General features: G+C 40.1%; 1 protein-coding gene and 1 pseudogene across 2 annotated transcripts in view; both read left to right on the plus strand.

Moving 5' to 3' along the window:
- Positions 1-25,669, plus strand: part of MARCHF6 (membrane associated ring-CH-type finger 6) — a 76,491-nt gene that overhangs the window by 14,662 nt on the left and 36,160 nt on the right. For both annotated transcript variants that reach the window (XM_086676032.1, XM_086676040.1), the window contains exons 2-10: positions 4,518-4,614; positions 5,402-5,475; positions 7,924-8,067; positions 12,803-12,875; positions 16,839-17,007; positions 19,691-19,880; positions 21,496-21,557; positions 22,302-22,334; positions 23,495-23,546. In XM_086676032.1, the coding sequence (XP_086532158.1) occupies positions 4,518-4,614; positions 5,402-5,475; positions 7,924-8,067; positions 12,803-12,875; positions 16,839-17,007; positions 19,691-19,880; positions 21,496-21,557; positions 22,302-22,334; positions 23,495-23,546 (894 nt within the window). The remainder of the gene's footprint in view (positions 1-4,517; positions 4,615-5,401; positions 5,476-7,923; positions 8,068-12,802; positions 12,876-16,838; positions 17,008-19,690; positions 19,881-21,495; positions 21,558-22,301; positions 22,335-23,494; positions 23,547-25,669) is intronic.
- LOC147584014 (SCAN domain-containing protein 1-like) lies at positions 18,191-19,684 on the plus strand (annotated as a pseudogene).

Below are 25,669 nucleotides of genomic sequence, written 5' to 3' on the forward strand. Positions count from 1 at the left end.
GAATCCCAAGCAGGCTCCGCTGTCATTGCATAGCCCCACGCAGGGCCCGAACCCACAAACCATGAGATTATGACCTGAGCCAAAATTAAGAGTCAGTTGCCCGACAGACTGAGCCACTCAGGCGCCCCTACAGCACATCTTTATCCATTTATCAATGGTAATGTCCATGAGTTTTTGACAAATGCAGACAGTCATGTAGCTAGCACATTCAAGGTATGGAATAGTTCAGCCACTTCTCAAAATACCCCTGTTCCCTTTTTTGGGCAGAGACCCTGACAACCACTGATGTGTTTCTGACTCTAGTTTTACCTTTTCTAGAATGTCATAAATGGAATAATATAGTATGGAGCTTTTTTCAGTCTGGCTTCTTTTGCTTAACATACAATTTGAGATTTATTTACATTGTTGTATATATCATTATTTCATTCCTTTTTATTGCTTAACAGTATTCTGTTGTAGAAAAGAATATCAGATGTACCACAGTTTATCTGTTCTCCAATTGTGGAATGCTTGGATTGGTTGTTTCCAGTTAGGGGAAATGATGAATGAAGCCATTGTTCAAATTCATGTGGGTCTTTATGCAAACATAAATTTTCATTTTATTAAGTACCTAGGAATGGGATTGCTGGGTCGTATGGTAAAAATGTTTTATTTTTTTTCCTTTTTGTCATTTTAATCGGTATGTAGTGGTATCTTACTGTGATTTAAATTTTTTTGTAGTAAAATATGCATAACAAAATTTACCATTCTAATCATTTTTAAGTGTACAGTTCACTGGAATTAAATATAGTCACATTTAATTGTTGTGCAGCCGTCAGTCACCATCTTACTGTGATTTTAACTGCATTTTCCTAATGACTTCATTCTTATGTATCCTTCCAGAAAAAATGTTTAGCTCTGTATGCCTATGCCTTGTTTCAGATTTTTTTACTGGAACACGGATTGACAGGGAAGAAGCTTCCATTCCTTCCTAGTCCACACACAGACTGGATAAGGAAATTTAATTGAGGATATAGAGTGAGAGCAGGTGCGGCCTTTCTGTTGGCAGCTTTTCCCAGCTTCCAGTTCCCTAATAAGGTGTGGCTATGCCCATGACACAGTCTAATCAGGGATTGGGGACTGCTAAACTGCCAAATGTTGGCCTTACAAGTATTTTATAGCTAGGGCTTATCACCATTCTAGTTTATACCAACAATCTTCACCTTTCCATTTAGGGTAATATTTATACATGAGGTGCTTTTGAACGAAACTTAGTCACATCTTCATGATGTGGGAAAACAAAGGGTCAGTACTGCAGAAGAGATTTGTAATATTTTTTGGACCAAGTTCCATATTAAAGTCATTTAGAATAAATGGTTTTTAAATTAGAATTGGGTTGTTGGTGCACAGAAACAGGCTTTTAGGAATGTTGAGACATATTTTTTAAATGTTATTCTGCTTTCTTCCCCTGATGAAGATATAGCCAGTGAAAGTTTTATCACATTTTATTTTACATTTTTTTAAGTTTTTATTTTGAGAGAAAGTGAACTGGGAAGGGGCAGAGAGGGAAAGAGAGAATCTCAAGCAGGCTGCACACTGTCAACGCAGAGCTACAGCTCCTTTTCAGAAGCCCCACCCAATCTGGCCAATACACGGTCCTCCCTATAGCTTCCTCTTGCCACATGGGGGCTGCGCCGTCCTTGTGGGGCTGGTCCCCATTGCAGGATGAGCCCAGTGGCATCAACTGTTGGCACACACATGAGTATCCCTTCCCCGTTGTCACTGCATCCTGTTGGCAGCAGTGTGCCCACAAAGGCACTCCTTACTCAGTCACCTTGTTTCTGGAGGGTGACATAACTACCCTTATTTGTGTGGGTGCAGCAGTATTGCTGCTGCTTTCCTTTACACTGTGTCCTGATGGCATTACACTCCGTGCCACACTTTTGCTGCCATGCCCTACTTCTGCAACTGCCTGAGAGCTGCCTGCAGAGACAGGGTGAGGTGGGACTGCTTTGCCTCGGGTCTGCGTTGGCTCACCCACATTTGCACCCAAACCACCCTACCTGATTAATCCCTCAGTAGCACATGCCTATCTCTAAAGTCAATCCACGGGCATCCTAGCACTTGTGGCCTGGTGTGGTCATGTTCCATATGGCTTTGAGTGCTTATTCTGCTCATACCTGGATAATTCTGATAATCGTGGAACTAATCGATGCCCATAGGCACCAGCATCTCTGGTGATTCTAGATGACCCAGATTGGTCGCCTGTCTCTTGGACCTGTCAACTACTTTAGGTAGAAGTCCCAGTGCCTTTAGTGGCGACCATCACAACCAGGAGTCCAGACTTGGTAGCATAAATGTAGCTTGATGGTCAAATACCCCAACCAAGAAAGACCACAGATGCACAGATGACCTGCTTGCGACCAGGGAGAGCAGTGATGAAAAACAACACTGGTCTCTTTTGAGGTCCTATAGTTGGAATGAGTCCATCTTAAATCCTTTGAGGAGGATCCGTCGCAGGGCAAGTCTGGTGCTGATCCCAGCTTCAGTGCAGATACCGAATTCGGTGTACTTAAAATGTTCGTGTGATATTGGATCTCCTGCTTCCCTGTGGGTCTACTGCAGGGTCCTTGCAGGTCCCCACCCCCTGCCTCTAGTGAGCTCCTGGCTCTTAGCCTAGTTTCCCTAGGCTGAAGTGTGTGTTTGGAGAAAATTAGAGTACTCAAAGCAGACTTGAGCTGCCAGGATACGGCCCCGGGAATCATGGAATTCTAGTGTGGTTCTATTTTGTTTGTGTCAGAACTTTGCAGAGGCTGATTGGGCAGAATTGTTGGGACATTCATATTGTTGCAAGAGCCCAAAGTCTTAGAATGGTGCAAGATGGACCAGAGTGAAAACTTTTGCCAAAGATGTTTTCGTTAATCAAGGAGGAAGGTGAAAGTGGGAGGTTTGAAGAGGCTTTGGATCCCAGTACCCAGTGCAGTTCTGGCTGTAAACAGATGCACATCGCCAGCATTGTTCTCATGACCCCACAGGCTGCTTCCAGGAAACCAAAGTCCTTTGAGCGGTGGTAGCTGGAGGGTGTGGTTCCGAAGCTGAAGCTGGAAGGCACAACCCTGGAGTGTGTGCCTGATTTGACTCAACCTGGACAACCCCTCCCAGCTCCTGTGCAGACAGAATCGGCACGGCAAAAGCTCCTCCACGGGTGGTGGTATATGCCCTTTCTGTGTTGGCAGTGGTTTGTCTGGCTTATTGATAACCAGGGGTATATTAGCGTGCTGAACAGTTAGCCAGCCTGAGTCCTCAGAATCCCTCGTGTTTGGTAAGTGGCATTCAGCCACTCGAGATTGAGCAACACGGTGCTTTTTAATGTTGGGGACCAACTACCACGCTGCTTAGCTCATGTGCAGCCTAGTCCCACGGGTGCTAGGGACTGGTTAAATGCATTAATAACGGGCTTGGATTGCAGTTACTCCCCATTCACGAGAAATTCCCTGTGAGAAAGTAGGTCGCAAGTTTGCCTAAGTCTCTGCCCCTAGTACACACTGCCTGTCGCCTTTCAGATCGACCACTTGGGGTGGGCACTTGGCCCTGAAGATCTCAGAGAAGATGGTCTAAATAAAAGTTGCGGCCAAATTTCCATAGGTGGTCTTGCAGAGGGAGCGTTATGGAGCCGGGAGGATTGCTCGCGTGAGGCGCTTCCTCTGCACCCCAGGGGCCACCCCAGGCAAGAAGACGGATAGATGTGCTCAGAGCCATGTGGGGCCGGGTGAAGGTCTGCCGACCAGGTAGTCCAGGGCTCTGGCAGCTTTTGCTTAAGGTGACCTCTAGCTTGCCTCTCTCTGGCCTGGCACCTTTGTGGTTTTGGGGTGCCCCCTCACCCTGTGTGTGCGTGTCCTTAGACCTCTGGTGGTGTGACGTGAAGCTAAAGGGGTGTCTCCTATGCTGCCCGCTGTTGTTACTGTGTCAAGTCCTTGGATATGTTTTTTGTGGAGTTTAAACTGTTAGGACCGGACTTAGGACTTTAAACTGTTGGGATTGGAGTTTAAAACTCTTAGGACACCAGTGGTGACCTGATTTTGCATATTTCTATTTAATGTTTGTTAGTTACAGAAGAGTGCAGTTTTAGGAGAATAGTTCTTATCAAAAGGGCAATTCACCTTTTTATGTATTAGGGAATTTTTTAGCTTTGAATATACTTATTATCACAGTCACACTTTTACATCTCTGCTGCTGACAGATTCTTGCTTTAACACAGTATTTTTGCTTTGAGGTTGTGTTTTTTTTTTTTTTTCCTAAGTTTATTTTTGAGAGAGAGGGAGACAGAGCGTGAGTGGGGGAGGGGCAGAGAGCGAGAGGGAGACAGACTCTGAAGCAGGCTCCAGGCTCTGAGCTGTTAGCCCAGAGCCCAACGCGGGGCTCGAACCCATGAACCGTAAGATCGTGACCTGAGCTGAAGTTGGATGCCAGGTGTTCTGTTGTTTTTTTTTTTTTAAGTTATAACGAAAGATAATTCAATTTATCTTTTTCGTTCACAGACATATGTAGAGTGTGTCGGTCAGAAGGAACACCTGAGAAACCTCTTTATCATCCTTGTGTATGTACCGGCAGTATTAAGTTCATCCATCAAGAATGGTGAGTCATCCTTACAGAAAATTTTATGTCTCAGCTTCAGTGTTGTCATGTATGTAATAAAGGGGATTATTTCAGTGAACTTTCTCTATAATTATTTTTTAAAAATTTTATTCTGAAAATTTGGAAATTACCTATATTCATAATTACCATACCCTGTCATTTGGGTATTGTTTTCCAGGTGCATGTGAGTACCTGTTTATTTCTGCCACAGAGAGCTTATTTTGTTCATTGGCAGTATGGAGGTTTTCGGATTCTACTTGTTGTGATAATAGCTTACATTTATGCAGTGCTTTGTGCCCGGTGGTACTCAGTGCTTGTACACAATTCATTTAATTCTTAGAACCATGAGGTGGGATATTTTTATTATTATGCGGATGAGGAAACGAGCATGGAAAGGTTAAGTACCTTTTTCTAGGTCACTCAGCAACCACTTAGTGACAACCAGGGTTCAGACCTAGCTGCCTAGGGTAACAATATTATCAGACCAGCGTTAGAACTGATGTTGATGCTTGGAGATTCTTTTGTATTCAAGGCTAGCTTTGAGGAGATTACAATTTAGTTAATTGAACTTTTTTAGTAATAGAAATATATATTTTTATTTGTTACAGTTTTGGACTGTCAGCATGAAGTTATAAAAAGCTAAAAAATGTTATAAATATGAACCTGTCAGAATTGTAAAAGCTCTATGATACATAAAATTTTAATAAAATAGAATATTGGCTTTCAGGGAAATCTTAAAGTTTCTTTGCTGTAAGTACTATGCTTATTAATGTATTTTTGATTGCAGCTTAGTTCAGTGGCTGAAACACAGTCGAAAAGAATACTGTGAATTATGCAAGCACAGATTTGCTTTCACACCAAGTAAGTTCTTTAGAAGTTTGCATTGCGTTTTGGGGTTATAACTGGTAACATAAAGATATTTAATAAAAGTATAAAATTTTGGGAAAATATTAAAAAAATGTTTTTTTAAATGTTTGTTTATTTTTGAGAGAGCGTGAGCGGGGGAGAGGCAAAGAGAGAGGGAGAACAGAATCCAAAGCAGGCTTCAGGCTCTGAGCTGTCAGCACAGAGCCCTGTGCCGGGCTCAGACTCACTAGCCATGAGATCATGACTTGAGCCGAAGTCGGACGCTTAACTGGCTGAGCCACCCAGGCGCCCCAGGAAAATCTTTTTTAAAACTACATGTCAGCTTTCAACACACAAATGCATGTGTATGTGAGAAAGAGTGATTTAATTTGTGAGATGTTCCTTTCTTCTTTATTTTTTAACTTTTTATTATGGACAAATTCAAACATTAAAAAAAGGTATAATAAGCCCCCTGTTCATATCTCTTAGTTTGACTCATTTTCAAATCATGGCCTTTACGTGGTATTTCTTACCTGTGTTCTTGTTCCCCACCTCCCTATCCTTTTTAAAGCAAATCTCATTTATTTTCATTGGTACATATTTTAGTATGTGTCTCTGAACAATAAGGATTCCTTTTAAAAACAATAACTTTAGGGGCATCTGGGCAATTCAGTTGGTTGGGTGTTCAGCTCTTAATTTTAGCTAGGGTCGTGGTCTCGCAGTTTGTGAGATCAAGCCTCGCATTGGGCTCTGTGCAGACAGCACAGAGCCTGAAGCCTGCTTGGGATTCTCTGTTTCTCTGCTCACCTCTCTCTCTCACTTTCTCTCACTCTCTCTCTCACTCTCTCTCTCACTCTCTCTCTCACTCTCACTCTCTCACTCTCTCACTCACTCTCTCACTCTCTCACTCACTCAAAAATAAACATTTAGAAAAAATAAAGAGATCTTTCTAAAACATGGCCAGACCTTCCCCTGAGTGTGTTGAACCAGATTTTACAGAGAGATGGGGAGATCTGAATTTACTGTTTGGAATATTAGTTATTGTGCTGAAATTGGGGAGATGCAATTGGCTAACAGACATCAGCGGGGTGTTTGCTTCCACATGAAATGACTTTACTGTGGATTGTACTTTTTAGGTGCTATGTTTCAGGCTTGTATTTGGGAGGAGGGTTCTTTCTTCCTTTTTTTTAAATTGGAGTATAGTTGAGACACGGTGTTAGATTAGTTCTGATGTACAGCATAGTGATTCCAGAACTCTGTTATGTTGTGCTCACCGCAAGTGTAGCTACCCAACTTTCACCATACAGTGCTATTATTGTACCATTGACTCTATTCCCTCTGCTATACTTTTCATCCCCGTGACTTATTACGTAACTGGAAGCCCATACCTCCCACTGTCCTTCACCCATTTTGCCCCCCCTCCCCCTTCCCCTTTGGCAACCACCAGTTTGTTCTCTGTACTTATGGGTCTGTTACTGCTTTTTTGTTCATTTATTTGTTTTGTTTTTTAGATTGCATATATGAGTAAAATCATATGGCATTTGTATTTTACTTACTGACTTATTGCACTTAGTATAATACCTTCTAAGTCCATCTTTGTTGTCACAAATGGCAGGATCTTATTATTTTTCATGGCTGAGCAATATTCCTGTGTGTGTGTGTGTGTGTGTGTGTGTGTGTGTGTGTGTGTGTGTAGTATTTTTTCTTTATCCTTTCATCTACCAGCGGACACTTGGTGGGTTGCTTCCATATCTTGGCTATTGTAAGTAATACTGCAATAAATATAAGGGTGCGTATATCTTTTCGAGTTAGTGTTTTTGTTTTCCTTGGGTGAATACCCAGTAGTGGAATTACTGGATTGTATGATGCTATATGTTTTTAATTTTTTGAGGAATCTCCATACTATTTTCCACAGTGGCTGTGCCAATTTACATTCTCACACCCATAGTGCACGAGGGTTCCTTTTTCTCCACATCCTCGCCAACGCGTATTATTCCTTGTCTTTTTCATAATAGCCCTTTGACAGATATAAGGTGGTATCTTAATTGCGGTTTTGACTTAGGAGGGTTTTCTTTAACATGCCAACAGCTTCACCTTTTGCTCCTGTTTGCTTTATCTGATCTTTAATTTGGGAAAACATATTGTTTGAATGCTAAAATATGTATAAATTAGCTATGCATGAAGTTCATGGTAGTGACTGAGGGAATATGAACTTCTCTTGAATCTTTTCTCCTGCACATAAGGCTTTTTTGTTGGCTTCTGCATTTAACACGTGATTTGCTCTCCAATGAGTTCTGGGTAAATGTGGTATCATTGTGACTGTTTGATTCCCTTTTTTAATAGGAAAAAATAAGTGCAATACAAAGATTGAAAGTTAAGCTAGCACTACATGCCTATTTTATATTTATGAATTAAGCTATTTTTAAATCTTCATGAAATTATGTACTTTTTCTTCCTTTCTAGTTTATTCTCCAGATATGCCTTCACGGCTTCCAATCCAAGACATATTTGCCGGACTGGTTACAAGTATTGGCACTGCAATACGATACTGGTTTCATTATACACTTGTGGCCTTTGCATGGTTGGGAGTTGTTCCTCTTACAGCATGTGAGTATTCACTTCTCTGTGGTTGGAGTAATTTAAAATTTACATAACTATTTAATATTACAAAGTTATATTATATCATATTTGTGTTCAAATGGTATTTAATTATTTGATATTATAATTTCATGTATTTGGAAAGCCTCACTTAGAAAACATCCACCTAAATTAAGAACTGTTATCAACAGATCATTTTATCAAATGAATGTGGGAAAGACAAACACAGCATACAGAGGCTAATAATGAAGGTTCATGAAAGAGTTGAAAAAGCAAATTATAATTGGAAGGACCATGATTTTTATTCTCTGAAGTATATTAGAAATTTCAAAGATTGCAGAAGATGGACTATTTTGAGGTTTTCTCCCTCTTTTAAAAGACAACACGTGTATCTATTATTATAGTCCTGAATAATTGGGACGCTTATCTTTCAAGATATAGGAGGTTTTCTATAGGTTGGTATACTAACCCTTAATTGATCCCTTTTGTGTTTTTACTTTTTTGTGTGTTTATTATTTAAATGTTTATTCATTTTTGAGAGAGCGTGTGTGTGTTCATGCACAAGCAGGGAAGGGGCGGGGTGGGGGGGGGAACAGAGGGTCCGAAGTGGGCTCCATGCTGACAGCAGCGAGCCCGATGCAGGTCTCAAGCACGTGAACTACAAAAATCACAACCCAAGCCAAAGTCTGACATTTAACCGACTGAGCCACCCAGGTGCCCCTGTTTTTTGTTTTTAAAGACATGCAGAAGGTTAGATAGCATATGGTTCCAGAGTGTGCAGATACGATTCTTTGGAATTAGATGCAAATGAGATTTTTAAATAAGCATAATTCATATCGTCGTTTCTCTTTAGAATAAAATACACTTGATCGTTCATGAAGATGAAAGTCTTTGGGGGATACATCAAATAGCAGAATAAGTATTGTTGAAGAGTGAGGTGGTGAACTAGGAGATTGAGCAAGGAGTTCTCTAGGATGGAACTCAGAGACAAGAAGTTGCAAGTATGAGGGGAAAAATCAGGAGGTAAAGGCTGTATCCAGTTGTTTCACGATCTGTCTAGTAAGTACTTTGAAAAGGTGAAAGAGATACTGGACATGAGGAAATGACCAGCCTCTTTTCGATTGAAAGACAGCTGACCATGATAAAGGACAGAGACTCATAAACCTAGACATTCTGGTCTTCCAGGGCTGAACAGGATGGTAGATAATCCATTTTCAGATTGTCCTACAAAGTAATGAAAATCAGACTGGCATTAGACTTAAAATCAGCAGCTTTGAATGCCAGAAGACAGCAGAGACTTCAGATTTTGACAGAATTTTTGAACCGGAAATCTACCCATAAATTATTCTCAGATGAAGAGACAAAATGCAGACATTTCAGTCAGTGCAAAGGCACGAAAAGCTTGCCACCTCAAACTATTTATGAAAAAAGCATTTGAGGACATACTTCACCAAAATGAGTAAGAAATCAGAAAGGCGTGAGCTACAAAGAAAAAGAAACAAGTGCTTCTCACAGCTAACCAGCAATTTTAATCCATAGTGATTGGTAATTTTTATTTCTGAGGGGACTGTGGGTGCTCTAGATACAGATAGGAAAATATAGTGTGACTGCATATTAAAAATAATAGAGGTAAGCAAATAGAGCCCAGAACTAGACTCACATCTGCATCATCACCTGAATCACAACAGTGGTACCACTGCTGTTCAGTGGAAGAAAGCTGATCCTTTCAGTATATGGTACAGCATCACCTGGCTGGCCAGATGAAAAATGAACCGTGTCATTATCTTACACCTGACACAAAAATTAATTTGAGTTGGATCATAATCTTGAATGTGCATGTTACAACCAAAAGACTTCTAAAAAAAAAAAACATGGGAGAATAACCATAAAAGAAAATACTGAATAAATTGGATTTCAGTGAAATTGAGAACTTTTATTCATGCTTAGATACCTTTGAGAAAGGCAAGCCACAGAGAGAAGATATTTGCAATACATACTTCAAACAAAGGACTTGTATCTACAGTATGTAGGGAACTCCTATAAAAGTCAGTAAGAAAAAGGCAGACAACCCAAATAAAAAGTAGACAAAAGATTTGAACAGGTGTTTCTGGAAAGAAGATGATCTAAATAGCCAGTGAACACACAAAAAGCTGCTCAGCATCATTAGTCATCAGGGAAATGCACAAGAAGATACTACTACATACTCCGCAAAATGGCTGAAACTAAAATAGAAGACAATGCCAAATGTTTCTTAGGGTGTGGAGCATCTGGAACATGCCTTTGTTGGTGGAGGGAACATATATGGTGTAACTACTTCAGAAAACTGTGTGGCAATATCTGACAGATGCTAAATATTACAAATACTTATGATCCAACCTGAAGTTCCATTTCTGGGAATATAGCTGACAGAAACTACAGCCTGTGTCCTCTAAAAGACGTGTGTAAGAATGATCACAGCAGCTTTGCTAATAGGAGTTCACTGGAACCACCAAATACCTATCAACAGTAGAGTGCGTACATTGTGGTTTATCTATACAATGGAATACTACTTAGCAGTGAAAAAATAGGTGATTATTGTGATATGGAATAACGTGGATGAATTTTACTCTGAGAGAAAGAAACGAGGCACAAAAGAGTATGGATTGCATTTATGTGAAATTTCAAAGTAGGCCAAATTGGGGGTGCCTGGATGGCTCAGTTGGTTGAGCAGCTGACTTGGCTCAGGTCATGATCTCACAGTTGGTGAGTTCAAGCCCCGTGTTGGGCTCTGTACTGACAGCTTGGAGCCTGAAGCCGGCTTCAGATTCTGTGTCTCCCTTTCTCTCTGCCCCTCTCCCACTTGCGCTCTGTCTCTCTCTCTCTTGAAAATAAATAAGCATTAAAAAAAAAAATTTAAAGTAGGCCAAATTGATCTATGGTGATAGAGATCAGACTAGCAGCTACCTTTTGCTGGAGATTCCAACTAGGAAGGGGATTGAGGAACCTTCCACGGAGCTAGAAATGCTGAATATCTTGATCTGGGTGGTAGTTTCTTGGATATATGTACATATATAAAAATTCCCCCAGACACATACTTAAGAGTCACGTAAATTTTACCCTAATAAGAAGTAACAAAATGAAACTTAAAACTGAGTGCCAGAAGAGTAGAAGTGGGATTGAGTTTTTATCCTGGGGAGTGGGAGTAGGAAACAGCAAATACTTGGAAAATCTAACAAAAGACAGGAAAGACAGGGAGAGAGGGTAGAGGGAGGGAAGTAAGAGAGGAAGGGGTAAGGTTGCAACTTCTGTGATCCTAAGACTTGAGATTTATCTATTGCAAGATAGGGGCTTACGGTTCTGTACAGAGAAAAGTGATTCACTGTAAGAGATAAGTACAGAGCAGCCCAGGTTAATGCTAGAGGGATGTCAGCAAATGCTGACAAAACAAAGGAACAGCATTAATCAGCCAGATGTCATTCAAGATGAAACACTTTAATGGGTAAAAAGCATTTATTTTGTATGAGTAAAATGCACAGGCTACCAAGCAAATAAAATTGAAGAACTTTTATGCACCAGAGAACAGGACTTCGAAGTATGTAAAGTGTTCATAGTCAAGTGGAAGACTAACCTCTCTAAAAGCAGTAGATCAAATAATAAATTAAGTAGGGACTTAAAGAATTTACATAATACAGTCAACAAGCTGAATCTCTGTTCTCACTTGTTACACACGCACACATTCGTACTCAGAATTTAAGTTCTGCCACAAATACATGGTCTGTAATTTTTTTTTTTTTTTTTTAGTCTAACTTTTTTAAGTTAGCAGTGTACCCTGGGACCTTTCCATGTGAGAACTTGTTGAGCTACCTTAGTTTTTAATGGATGTAAAGCACTCTGCACTGAGGACACCTGTAATTTATGAATCCATTTTCTTATCTACAGACATTTGGTCTGTTGTCAGTTTTACTTTGTTACAACCATACTTGCTTGGAATATTTTATAAATGTATGTAAGTCATTGCTATTACAGAAATCTTTTCCTACCTTTTCATTTCGATTTGGCTTTTGAAAACAGCCGTTGAGGTCACTGAAAATTTTTGATACAAGGCCATAGGGAGTGCTTAAACTAATATACAAGTTCTGGTTAGAAGGAAAAGCTCAGCTGTTTCCTCATGGGCCCCATTTCTGTTCTTGACTTTTCTGAGTAAGAGGATGAGGGGGTGGCGGTGCATTCACCCACACTTGATCTTTTTTTCCCTTGATGGCCAGACCCTTAGTCTGTGTTGTTTCAAAATTGGTTGTTAGTTTGCTATTCATGTTATTAGAGCCTTTACTCTTCTGGAAAGTCCTCTTAATTTCAAATTGTATACCTTTGGAACTGAAACCTTTTATTTTTGTGAGCAGACTCCATGAATTTTAGAATTCTCGGCTCAAAAAAATTCTCCGTGTTGTAATTTGGAGGTCTTTAATGTAGAATTTTTTTCCTTTTCAAACATCTAAGCTCATTCAATAGAAACAAGTCAGTCTATAGAGAATCTAAGCTCTCAACATTAGTGTGTGATGTTGACTCACTATTTTTATGCTTAGTTCACCGTGTTGGGTTTTTTTGATGTAGTATTGTATCGTATTGCCTAGTATAGTGTTTAATGTAGTAAGACAGCCTTGCAAAGACTAAATATTTCAGTGGCTTTCACTTTACCGCTGTTTAATCGAGGCCCTGAGTTCATGGTGAGCGTTATAACCACATGCTGTCTTGCTCTTTTTGCTAGGCCGTATCTACAAGTGCTTGTTTACTGGCTCCGTGAGCTCACTACTGACACTGCCACTGGACATGCTGTCCACGTGAGTACTGAACCTTGTGAAGCTGGAAGGCTGCACAGCACAGAGAGTGCTCATTTTTCCTGCACACATTTATGTTTCTTACAATTTGAAAATTCCTTTTGTTCTGAGGACAAAAAGTAACTTATGTGTCTTAGTCTGACAGTTATAGGTACAGAAGAAGTGGCTGACAACATGTACATGTTTGTTTAAAAACAGATATGTTTTAAAGGACTGTTTTGTAACCGGGGGGCGGGGGGGCACCTCTTAAATAGGCTCATGTAATGTGAGATCTATGCTGCTGTGTTCCTATGCTGAGAGTTCATTTAAACATGTGTTTTTAATGACATAGGCATTTGAATACAAATTTATTTTTTAAATGTTTCTTGTGATTATTAGAATATGGACTCTAAAAAAACTTGTTCGTGGTCATTGTTTTACTGTATCTTAATTTGACATCAAGCATCGTAATGGCGTTTTTGGGGGGAAAGACGTGTTTTATTACTGATGTCAGAATTAGAAATGCTGTAAATGATTAACTGTATCAGGATCACTAGAATATTCAGCCTACCAAAATTGCACCTATATTTGCCAAATCTTTTGTACCCAGTTGACCTTAGGTTCCTGATCCTTATGTCAGTGAGAACAAAGAACAGTATCAAACCCTTCTGTGAACAAAAGTATTCAGAGTATATTACCATAAAAATAAGTCACTCGGCAAAAGGAGAGAGCAAGCTGTATTTCCAATAGAAAAGAAATTAGGAATTCTTTGAAGTCTGTTGCATCTGCATCATTACTTCTCATCATGTTTCTAAATATTTAGAAACATTGGTTGTGTCTGTGACTTGGTTTTTCTACTTGCTGGTTATACCTTTTTGGGTAGAACAGGCAAGGTACTTCATTTATGTCTGTTTCTTTGGCAGTATAGGGAATAATAGGTTTTCATTGAAGGTTTTCAGCTTGAGCCTTATTTACATTAGAATTGTTTTTTGTTTTCATTTTTGAAGAACAGCTGTGATAAAGTAATTTTTAGAAGTAGACAAAGGCCTCAAAATAGGGCACTGATGGCTATGGCCATGACAAAACAGGGAAGCAGTAATTTAACACACTTGAAAATCTGGAATTAGTGTAAGGAGATAACCCTTTGTGTAAAAATACAGGCCTTTTGTGAAATGATGCAGTAGAAACCAACAAGATAGTGATCCCTTTTCTGGACATCAAATTTTTTTTATCTCAGCCATCCAGAGCATGGTCTTAGTATAGAAGTTTAAAAAGTCTGTCTTAAATGGCTCAGCTGTCATTTGTGTGTATGACATAGTTCACCTCTGACTTGCGGTTAGGAATTGTGTACAAAGCAAAGATACATATTAGAAGTAGTGAGGGAGGTCAGAAAAAGCAAGGGGTGACTGCTAAGTGGGATGGAAGTCTTATTTTAATAGGTATAAACTAATGAAAGAACCATTTCACGTAGGGAAGGCTTATTCCATTTAGTTTGGACTAAAATTCCGTAAACCATTATAGTTTATGAGTGTGTGTAGTAGAGGCCAGTCAGTATCTCAGTTGTTTAGAAAAGTTGGCTTGAGTTCCTATCTGGACAGTTTAATGAAGTAGAGATACATTATTTTTCTCATGGTTTCTGTTTTAATGGCTAAGTTAACATTTACCAAAGCCTGAATTGGGAGGCTTCGGCTGTGTGAAAAACAGGTGTTTATGGAAGCCATGTCAGTGAAAATGCCGGACAAAGTGTAGTACTTTACTAGCTACCTTCACTTCTTATTGGTAGAACCATTGAACAGCTGGTTATTTGGCAGGTGTGATCACTCAGGTGATACAGAGAGGTAGTTGGTTGTAACAGAAGGAACCCTAGCATTGGAATACAGTGTCTGTAGCTGGAAGTTTTTTGGTGACCTTGGGCAAATCACTGGAAATTTCTGAATCCGTTTCCTCATCTGTAAAGTCAGGAAGACCATGCCTCAGGGATTTGGGTGGGCTATTCAAAGATTAAATTCACATATATCCGTAAAAACTCCATGTGAATTTGGAGTACTTGTGGTAGTGTTTTAGCAGAATTATCCCCAAATCTCAGAGCCGTTGCTTGCCTTACATTGGCAAGCTCCCCTTTTCTTTCTAACCTGATTGGTTGGTGAAACACCAGAATCGCCTTCGAGACACTGCTGATTGACGGGAAGAACACCGAAGGCATGGATCGGGGGGATAGTCAAAAGAAATTGTAAACCTGGTATGGTTTTATAATTCCATGCTGCCTTCTACAGTTTGAAGAATTGAGCCAGTTTTCCTGAAAGCAATTGTAGCTAAACTACTTTTTTTTTTTTTAGTGAGCATTATTTAATTTTCTCTATAGTATTAATTTTATTTCTGCAATTTTACTTTAAATTTCTTAATATTGTAGCTGCTGCTTATATATTCTGTAGCTAAGTTCTTCAGATCATCTCTAGGCACAACATACTAAAGCAGTTAATTACTGCTTTCAAACATACTGCCCCCAAAACTTACTGACTTAAAACAACAGTAATTTTGTTTGCTCATAATTCCGGGGGCCAGCAGTTTGAGCTGGGCTCAGCTGATCAGTTCATCTGTTGGGCTTGCCTCAGTTACTCATGTGTTGCCCTGGGTTTGGATGGTCTAGGATGGCTCTGGCTGGGGTGCCTTGGTTCTCTTCCACGTGGCCTCTCATCTCGCAGAAAGCCAGTGGGGCTTCTGTAGGTGGTGGACACAGGGCAGCATTCTAAAAGAGTGAAAGTGGAAGCTCACAAGCTGTCTTCTAGGCGCTAAACTCAGACAGCCTCTCCTTCATCCAGGCAGTTCACAGAACCAGCCCTGACTCTAGATAGGAGGGAAAAGAACCCTACAAAGGGTTTGTTACTGTTTAAAACTGACGTCAAACAGTTGTTATTCTTATTGCTGGTGACAAGTAGAGAGTAGAGAAGGGGGTGTTTTAGTCCCAAGCTATCAAAGTTTTAATAATCTGAAGGGTTCCTTAGCTCAGGAGTGGTTAGCATTCCTCTTTTGATTGGGATATATTCCAGATCATATCTGTGGGCCACATCAGTTCTTTAAGTTTGGAGCTTGTAGGCTGAGATTGCTCAAACGGGTCCTTCTTTAGACTTTCCATGGAGGAAAAAAGTCATTCCATTCTGATGGAAGATTTTCCTAAGGCCACCAAGATTTTTGAGTTATCCTTGAATTATTCTGAAATCAGACGTAGGCTGGGGAAGGACAAGCCCTTTCAGAGAGGGAGAGAACAAAGAGGTCTTTGGTGTCATGATAATGTATTTTCATGTACGACTGTAAAGGAACCGTAATGTCTTTCTGAATTGGTTAAGGGACTACCGGTATGTTTGCAGTTGCCATCAAAATTCGATCTGCTTTCTAAGTGACACTTGTCTAAAGTGCGTTACAGACTTTGTCTTATACACTGCATAGCGAGTATCTCAGCCTTTCTTGGGCATTGTCATTAGGCCTTTCTAGAGGTGCTTCTGTCCCTTTCTGTTTTACTGGTTATCTTCATGTGTGTGGGTCTCAGCCAACCAAGTTTGTTAAACTTGTGTGTAAAGTAAGGATAAGGAGAGTCTCCCTGAGGGTTGGACAGTCACTCACCTCTAGTAAATTACATGTACGTTCGGCTGCTTTTGGTTTTTTGCTTTTTGCCTGCCCCTGTTTCTAAGCCATGTTCATAGAGAGGCTAGGTAGCTAAGTTCTGTGTAGTTCTTATGTTATTCTTTGCTTATTAAAATAAAAACACACATAGTAGAAATGTAGAAATAAATATATTTGGCCAGCTTATAAGATAGTTAGAATTTCACCATTCTCAGAAGTAATTCTCAGAGGCTGATTTCACCCAGAAAATGATGACTTCTTTTTCTGGCCATTCTTCTGACATTTAAGTGTAAAATGAAATGTTGTTACCTTTGTTTTCTTAATTTTAAGTGTTCTTTGGAGTAATTCTCTATAATTTTTTTTTAATAGGGACAATTTATTGGCGGATTGTTTGCAGGGTTGTTTCGTGGTGACGTGCACGCTGTGTGCATTCATCAGCCTCGTGTGGTTGCGAGAGCAGATAGTCCACGGGGGGGCACCGATTTGGTTGGAGCATGCTGCCCCCCCCTTCAATGCTGCTGGGCACCACCACAATGAGGTAACTCCCTCGCCCCCAGTGATTCTATCTGAGTAGGACGTGGGAATTACTGTCACCTTCTGAGACCTAAGCCCTTGACTCCTGTGCCCCTTATTCAGAAGCAGGACAGTGAAAAGGTTTGGGAGAAGATTAAGGGAGATGCAAAAAATCAAAAGAAGGCTACTTTTTCTTTGCCTCTTAATTTTCTAGTGAGATTGGGAACAATGGTGAGGGTGTACCCAAGCGCTCTTGCATTCTCTTTGCCTGGATTTACTGCTTAGCGCTGGCCTGGAAGTTACCATGTGTACTTCCTGGTTATGATGCTGATGTGCCGCCTGGCACTAAGGAGGCTGCATACCTCTTTGGTTCATCAGTTTCTTCATATGTAAATTGCTTGTGTTTCCTGCTCCCGGTAGCAACATTACCAAAAGTAGAAAAATCGGAACCCTGTTAACAGTCTGGTGCATTTTCGCTGTTTCTTGATGAGAGATGCCATGCTTAATGTTAGATACAGGAGCATTTGCTAGAAGTATTAAGAGAAAGAGGATAAGGTAAATGATTTTTAGTGTCTTGCTTGCTGAGAAATTTTGGGGCTGACAATGTCAAAATATTAACTACTTATGTTCGAAAACTACTTACACTTCATACAGTTTTATTATGAAAAATTGACTCTAAGATACTCAGAATGATAATTAACAACTTAATTTTTCATTTAAGGACCTTTTGCTGTGTCAGTGTGTAGCTTGGTCTCCTCAAATTCTGACATTCTTTTTAAAAAAATTTTTTAACGTTCATTCATTTTTGAGAGAGAAAGCATGCAGGAGCAGGGGAGGGGCAGAGAGAGAGGACAGAGAATCTCAAGCAGGCTCTGCACTGTGAGTGTAAACCCCAACATGTGGCCTGAACCCACGAACTATGAGATTGTGACCTGAACCAAAGTTGGACGCTCAACCAATTGAGCCACCCAGGTGCCCCCAAATTCAATCATAATTTTTTCTTTACAGAGTTAAGAGTGTAACTTCTCCTTAGCAAATCACACATGCAAGATGTGAGACTAGAAAGAAAAGATACTTCTTATGTAGCATTACTACATTTATGGTCGTACCTCATATTTTGAAGCATTTAATGCAGTTTTTTAAGAATCTTTATTGACTCCATGGGGGTTCAGTGTTTTCCTTAACTGTAGCTGTGTCTTTGCATTTGGTCGGTAGCAGAACTTAGTAAGAGCCAGAGGAGAATGCATGCGGGAACTGACAGCATCCATACGGATAGGTCCACCTACTGAGCAGGAATTAGACACCTTTTCCTCAAGTATTTAACTGATAACTGAGAATTAAGTTCTATATCTGTATGGGTGTAAACGAATAGGTAATGAGTAAAACTATTTTCGTCCCTGAGATGGTCAGTGAAGGCAGTAAAGAAGAATTGCCACCCTTTCCCAGAGTTGGTTGTGAGGTTTGAGTCTCCTCATGAGCTGCCCCCGCCACCCTCCAGGGGAATCTGAGTTCTCTTTTCCCAGAAGTGAAGAATGGAGTTGGAAGGGTACCCAAAGACACTAAGAAGTAGAGAAATTCAGAATGATCAAATAAGGTCACCACCAAATGAGATGGTGGCTCAGGAGCCAGAGGTCATCCTAATAATGGCTCCCCAGGTCCAGGTTCCACAAGAGCCTTCTGGGCTTTCCCCGGATGGCCTTGATGAAGACTGGAACACGTTGAGATCATTCCGTTGAAGGAATCCTCCAGGTAGAGGTGGCAGCTGGGCTCAAGGGTGTCCTCAGACCTCTCCAGGATCTTGCTGGACAGTGGCTGAGACCCAGTGTTTACACAGAGGAACAGACTGGAGATGCTGGCGTACGAGTAATTCCAGGTTGTCTTGCCTGAGGAGCTCAGAGCGCAGGTGCAGGGATGGCAGCCTGGGGTCAGAATCCCTGGTTGAGTCTCATTGCTCCTTCTTGCTCAGCCTGCATGAGAAGTAACCAGAGTTCTCTTGTTGCAAGATCTGACTGCAGTCGTGGGAAGTCTAACCTTGGTTTTCCTTGAGTTTGCCTTTGACTAGTTGTAATAATAAATCAGAACTCAGGTCTGGATCTCTTTTGGCTGATGCAGCTGTTTCCTGAAACTGTGAACTCCTGTTGTTTCTCTCTCCTGTTGTTAAGACAGTCAGCCTGCTGCTTATTTTTACTCTGCTGAATGCCTCCTTTTTTGCCTCCTTTTGTGACATGTTTTAACGTACTGTTTTTATGTATACAAAGGGAATATTGCTTTAACTTTCTGAATTCTCCATTCTTGCTTTGCTGGCATGAATAGAAGCTTCTGTAACCACACCAGTAACTCATTTGGGATGTGCTTGAAATGTTAAAGTTTGGTCCTCAAAAAAAAATGTTTAAAGGTGAAGAAGGATTATGGAATCATGCGTTCAGAATAGCCAGCCAGATTTGTTAACCCATTTCCTGTGCTGTTTTGTGAAATCCCTAAATTGTACTGAATGAATATAGACACTGTGACATGAATTCACGCTCTTATATACTGAGTTGATCCAAAATCAGATACTTGTAGAAAAGGTGACTTTGAGAGGTATGTTTTGGAATTTTAACAGTGTGTGTGTTTATTAGTTTTATTTTTTTAGCAGGAAGAGTGCTATTTGGAAATAGAGCAAAACTGAGACAAGTTAGCTAAATTTCTGGGCTTCTCTGTCACTTTAGGCTCCAGCGGGAGGCAATGGTGCTGAAAATGTGGCCCCTGACCAGCCTGCTAACCCGCCGGCCGAGAACGCGGTGGTGGGAGAAAACCCTGATGCCCAGGACGATCAGGCAGAAGAAGAGGAGGAGGACAACGAGGAGGAAGAGGACGCGGGCGGGGAAGATGCAGCCGATGCCAACAACGGGGCCCAGGGTAATGGCCGCTGGCCCATCCTTCTGCTCCCTCCATGACCATGAACCCACTTCTAGCTTTTCTTGAGGAGAAGGACTAGAATTTTCAAAATTTTATGGGCTTGGAGTTGTATTTCCGGCCTGTTTTTACTCTGTTTTGCAAACTTGCATTTCTGGATGTAATTTTTTTTTTTTCCTGTGAAGCAGGGTACATTTTGTGTTTTATTTATGTATTTAATGTTTATTTTTGGGTGAGTGCAGGCGGGGGAGGGGCAGAGAGAAGGGGACAGAGGATCCGAAGCAGGCTCTGTGTTGACAGCAGCAAGGCTGATGCAGGGCTCGAACTCAACGAACCATGAGATCGTGGTCTGAGCCCAAGTGGGATGCTTTACCGACTGAGCCACGCAGGCGCCCCACGTTCTGTGTTTTAAAATCCTGCTTTGTGTGGGACTTTTCTAGAATGAATAGGAAGAAGTTACTTGTAAGTTGTAGTAGATCCTAGGTTTTTTTTTTTTTAAAGGAATTTGATACAGATATACTTTATTCCTTTCCATTTCTATTAAGTCAGCACAGCTTTTTATATCAAAGAAGAATTCTTGAGGTGTACATGGCAGGCCAGATGCCATTAAGGAGGCCATTTCTCTTCTTTTCTAGCAGTTTGTGACTCCAGAAAGTTAAGAAAATCCAAGACTGTGCCCACCAGCCTGCTATATCGCTAGCTCACCACCTCCATTTCCCCCTCTCACCCCAGAGTTTTCCTGTCAAGCACCATACTGTGTCTAGGCCCTCTTGACATTGCTGACATCGGAGTGCCTCCCGGGCGCCGGCACTCGGGTCCCTGCCTTCATGGAATTTCTGGTCTCTGTGAAGAAGCAGGAATACCCAAGTGAACAAGTACCTCGTTACACGTTGTGATAAGTGTGCAGGTTGCTCTGAGGATGCTCTTGGGAAAGACCCTTTTTAAGTAGGTTCTCCGGGTAGCTCAGAGTCGGTGACAGCTGAGACCTCGAAGGATGAGGAGCGAGTTGGGTCATGGGAGCAAGGGGCCTTCATCGGGAGGGGCGAGTGTGTGTTCAAAGGCTCTGAGAATGTGGCCCTGCTGCCACCCTGATGCAGCCTCCATTTCCCTCTCTCGTCCAGCACAATAGCTCCTAATGAGCTGCTGTTCTCTGCTCTCGCCCCACTGTATTCTCACTGCACAGAATGTTCCTAGTGCCTCCTGCCTTAAATTCTTGTAGTGGTTTCTCCGTTGTACTAAAGAAGAAAACATAGTCCAGTTTTACCTTCCCCGCTTGTATGATTGGATCTCTGTCTGCCTTTCATACTGTCTCTTCTGCCACCCTCCCCCCGTGAAGAAGTCTTGTCCCCTGCCTTCCTCATCTTTCTCAAGTTTGCCAGATTCATTCTGGTTTAGTTCCTCTCTTTCACATAATCGTATTTATTGCCTTTCCAACACTTAACCACAGTCTAGAATTAACTATGTATGTGTTTCATTTGTTTATATGTGTTCTTCCTGCCCTAACAGGCAAGTAATGTGGTTCAGCTTCTCATCAGTGGTTTACAAAACACCAAACTAAAAGAATGTGTTTGTGGTTCAGGTTCCATCAGTAATCTTTAAATGACAATTATATTTCCAGATGACATGAACTGGAATGCTTTAGAGTGGGACCGAGCTGCAGAAGAACTTACGTGGGAAAGAGTAAGATTCTTTCATGCATTCTAGTGTTGTTGTTGTTTTTAATTATTTTAATTATTTGAGAAAGAGCACAGGGCAGGGGCAGAGAGAGAACCCAAGCAGGCTCCTCACTGTCAGCGCGGAGCCCAATGCAGGGCTTGAGCTCATGAACCGTAAGATCATGATCTGAGCTGAGATCAAGAGTCGGAAACTTAACTGACTGAGCCACTGAGGTGCCCTGCGTTCTAGTGTTTTAACCTGAAACTGTGTTTTAAAGTCAGGCATTTTTATATTTATACACTAATTTTGTAGTCAACGTTTGATGGAGACTGTGAACTTTAATTTCTAGAGAAAAGTGACATATTGTTTGTGGTGAAAATATTAAAAATATAATGTTATTACTATTTTTCTATTTTCTGGCCTTTAATACAAACACATTGTGGACTTTTGGAAAATGAAGTAACAATTTAAATGAAGTATTATTCTGATACTGCAAGTTGATAGGTCCTGAAGTCTTGACTGGCTCCATAGCTAATGTAAGAAGTAAACCCAAGATGGAATTGTTTTGATTTCATAATCATAAGATTTAGAATAAAAGGAGGCCCAGATATAAAACTCTAGTAAGTTTTTTACTCTGAAAATGATAAGCTGTTTTAGAAAGTAGTGGGTAAGGATTATGTTTACAGATAATTGAAAATGAGCCTTTTTTATAAACAGAAAAAAAATCCTGTTGCATCTTTAATTCATGTATATTGTTATTTATTTTAGATGCTAGGACTTGACGGATCACTAGTTTTTCTAGTAAGTAAAGCCAATATTTTTTAATGATAAGAGTTGTGACTTAATTATCTTAATGACTCAGCAGTTTCAAATTTACAGTATTATGTGCTGGCTTTTTACGCTAAAGGTCAGCATGCCCTGTGCCTTTTGATTACTTGATATGTTGAAGAAAGTCTGTTTTGTGTATTGAAAATATTGGCAAAGAACAAAGGTAATAGTATTTAAAAAGGTAATTATTGATTGCTTGATTTTTAGGAAACAAAATGAAATACAGAACTGTAGTTAAGAAGAACTTGATTTTTTTTTTTTTTTTTTGGTCTTTTTAAACTTTGCAGTATATTAATTCATGCCTGAACTGGTGAAAATAGAGCAGCTTTGCAGTGTTCCCGGTGACAGGCCCATTTTCATGTTAGGTTTCCACTGTTTGCCAAACCTCACCTATCTTCTTTACTTACTGGTAAAGAGTACATACAGCTCAGAGGTGAGGAGTAGTTCCTTATTTAGGAGAAGTGGTGCTCTTTTCAGGTTCTGTAATATGAAATCACTTGGGATTTTTGAGTATTAAGATGACTTTAGCTGCATGGGGAAGATTCCCTACTGCCTCAAACAATCATGTAAGGTGACAGTCATCTTGGAGGTGATAATACATAGTAAGTAACTGTGGGGGTGGATGAATGGCCAAGAGGGAATGAGTATTCTAAGACCTCCACTGAGAAAACCGGGGTGCCATAGGGAAAAAAGGGACCAAGGAAGATCAAATGACCTTGCAGAAACCATGAGAACAAAATGGGCAGTGGAAAGAAGCACTGTGCAGTGTACATTCATAAAAAGTTCAGAATTAATGTGATTTTTGAATTTTCCTCCATTTGGAAATTTTCAGCGTCATCTGATTTAAACGAAATCTGGGTATTTTTTGTGAGAATCTGTGATTTGTAGTGGCTTCTTTCTGAAGAGGAAATGTTTATAGATTGATTTTTTTCCCCTACATGTAACATTATGAACTTGAGCCTTATTAGGCTTAATTGTATGAGCTATGTAATGAAAAATAAGTTGCACATAATTTCTGAAATGAAATCTCAACATTCTAGAGTGAAAATTCCAGCCTCCTAAGTAAGTGGAGTAGTCTCGTTAGACATATAGTAAGAATTGAGTATGTTTTATTAATGGCTCTTTTCTTTTAGGAACATGTCTTCTGGGTGGTGTCTTTAAACACACTCTTCATTCTTGTTTTTGGTAAGTGGTGTTTATACTGTTATTTATGGTAATAAGATAGGAGTTGTTTTTTTGGAGCCTTGTTATGGGTTTTGTTTTTGTTTGTTTTTAAACACAGGGATATACGAAATGGTTTCAGATAGTTATCCTGTACTGGAAGGCCCCACCCATACAGATAACTTTTCTTTCCTAAGCGACATTGACTATAGTTACCTACCATCTCTGCTTCTTTGGGGCATTTCCATCTCTTTTTATAGAAGCTGGTTTTAGACTGACTTGAGGATAGGCATCATCCTGTCTCTGGAACCAGTTTTGTGGTGATTATCTGTGTGTTCTTCCCTTTGGCAGAAGATCTTGTTTCCTCTCTCAGAATCCTATCCAAGGCCTTCCCAGAGACCCTGGCTCGGGAGCTGTCACCAGAGGTGGATAGAGGCTTGAGGAGAAAAGTGAACCTTTCCCAAGTGTGAATTTCCTTTAGAACCAAATTCCAGTAAATGCAAAGTCATTTCCAAACACTTTGACAACTGCAACTGTGAGGATTTTGTGACGACACATGAGTCCCTCCTGTTGGGAGTGATTAGAGAAAGGAAGATGGGCGAGGAGACAGAATTCACAGGTTTTTCTGCTTTGAGAAAGATGTAATTCCTGCACCTCTCAAGGGAAAGGAAGTGGAGTCTGATAGAATCAGGCTGTTAGATTGTACTTTGATTTGCGTCTCATAGAGACACCTCAGGCTACACATCTCTTGATAGGGCTGATCTTTGAGAAATTCCTTCTTTCTGCATGTGAGTTACCCCTTAATTCTGCTCAGGAGGGGCAGTATAGATTTCCCAATGTTCTTACACTTTATCCTAAGTTACTCGTTTTGGGTTGCCAACCACGTTGTGACTCAGAAAGCAGTTAGGCCTTCAACGGGAAGTGTTGAAGTGTTGTAAAAAAGACATTGAATATGTAGACTTGAGAATGAGACGAAAAACTAATTTCTGAATATTATCTATGAAAGAACAAAAAAAATTTAAAGGTATCTTGTTGAAACAAAATAATCTTGAAAAAGTTCCATTGATTCTTAATTTTTAGTAGCTATTTAAGATGGTGCAAATTGATAGGAAGCTCATTCTTTGTTTCCTTTTGCGAGGGTTGGGGTGGGGGGGTGGAAACATGAAAATGAAGATTATTCTGCATACATTCTTCATTATGTAAAATAATTGATACATAGAGTGTGAAACTGTTCTGATTCTTTGAGAGAAAAAATGATGTGTAGATTTTGTCTTTGTTCTTGCAAGAAAAGCTTAATGCTGAATTAATGTTTGGAGGAACAAGTCGCCTTTAAAACATGAATTATAGTGGGGCACCTGGCTGGCTTCTTCGGAGGAGCGTGCAACTCTTAAACTTGGAGTTGTGAGTTGAGCCCCGCATTGGGTATAGAGATGACTAAAAAATAAATAAATAAACTTAAAAAGAAAACATGAATTATAGAAATGGGAGCACTCATTTATGTAAAGCAAATCTAAGTAAATTTTTTTTTAATCCAGCCTCTAAGCTTATGCTATAAAAAAAGTTGTCTTCGTATGAAACCTGTATATATTATACTTAGGATCTTTTGAAATGAACCAAGAGGTTTTCCTTTTCTTAGGAATATACTTTTCCTTAAAGGTGAATGGCCATTGGGATTAAGCACACTCCTATTTCTTTTCTACTTTAGTTGCTCTGTTGGAATTTTCCACCTCCATTTTTGGACTCTTATGGTCATGTACTTTGCAGAATTATAACCTTATTATGCAGCTGTGTCCTAGTAGAAGGGAATGATACTGAGAAACTGACCTTAATTTCAGGATATTTATCTGGTAGTTGCTGTGTAATTGGATAGAAATTGTTAACAATTGGTGCTTCTCAGGAGCCTATTTGAGTCATCATCAGAGCTGGGTGTGAACAAAATAGGAAAAATTCTGCATAGAATTTTTTCTTACTCTTACAGGAATTTCTCGTGCTTTATAATACACATATTAGTAAAATAATGTGTATATGATTTATAATTTTAAATATGTTGAGAATACCTGTTCAAAATAATTTCTACCCATGGAATATAATCGATTAGAGAGGTGTGGTGGCCAGATCCTGTAGATTCACTCTTTTGTCTTAATGAT

The sequence above is a fragment of the Puma concolor genome, chromosome A1 (genome assembly GCF_028749965.1).
Source record: "Puma concolor isolate L17-30 chromosome A1, mPumCon1.1.hap2, whole genome shotgun sequence".
NCBI classification, from domain to species: domain Eukaryota; kingdom Metazoa; phylum Chordata; class Mammalia; order Carnivora; family Felidae; genus Puma; species Puma concolor.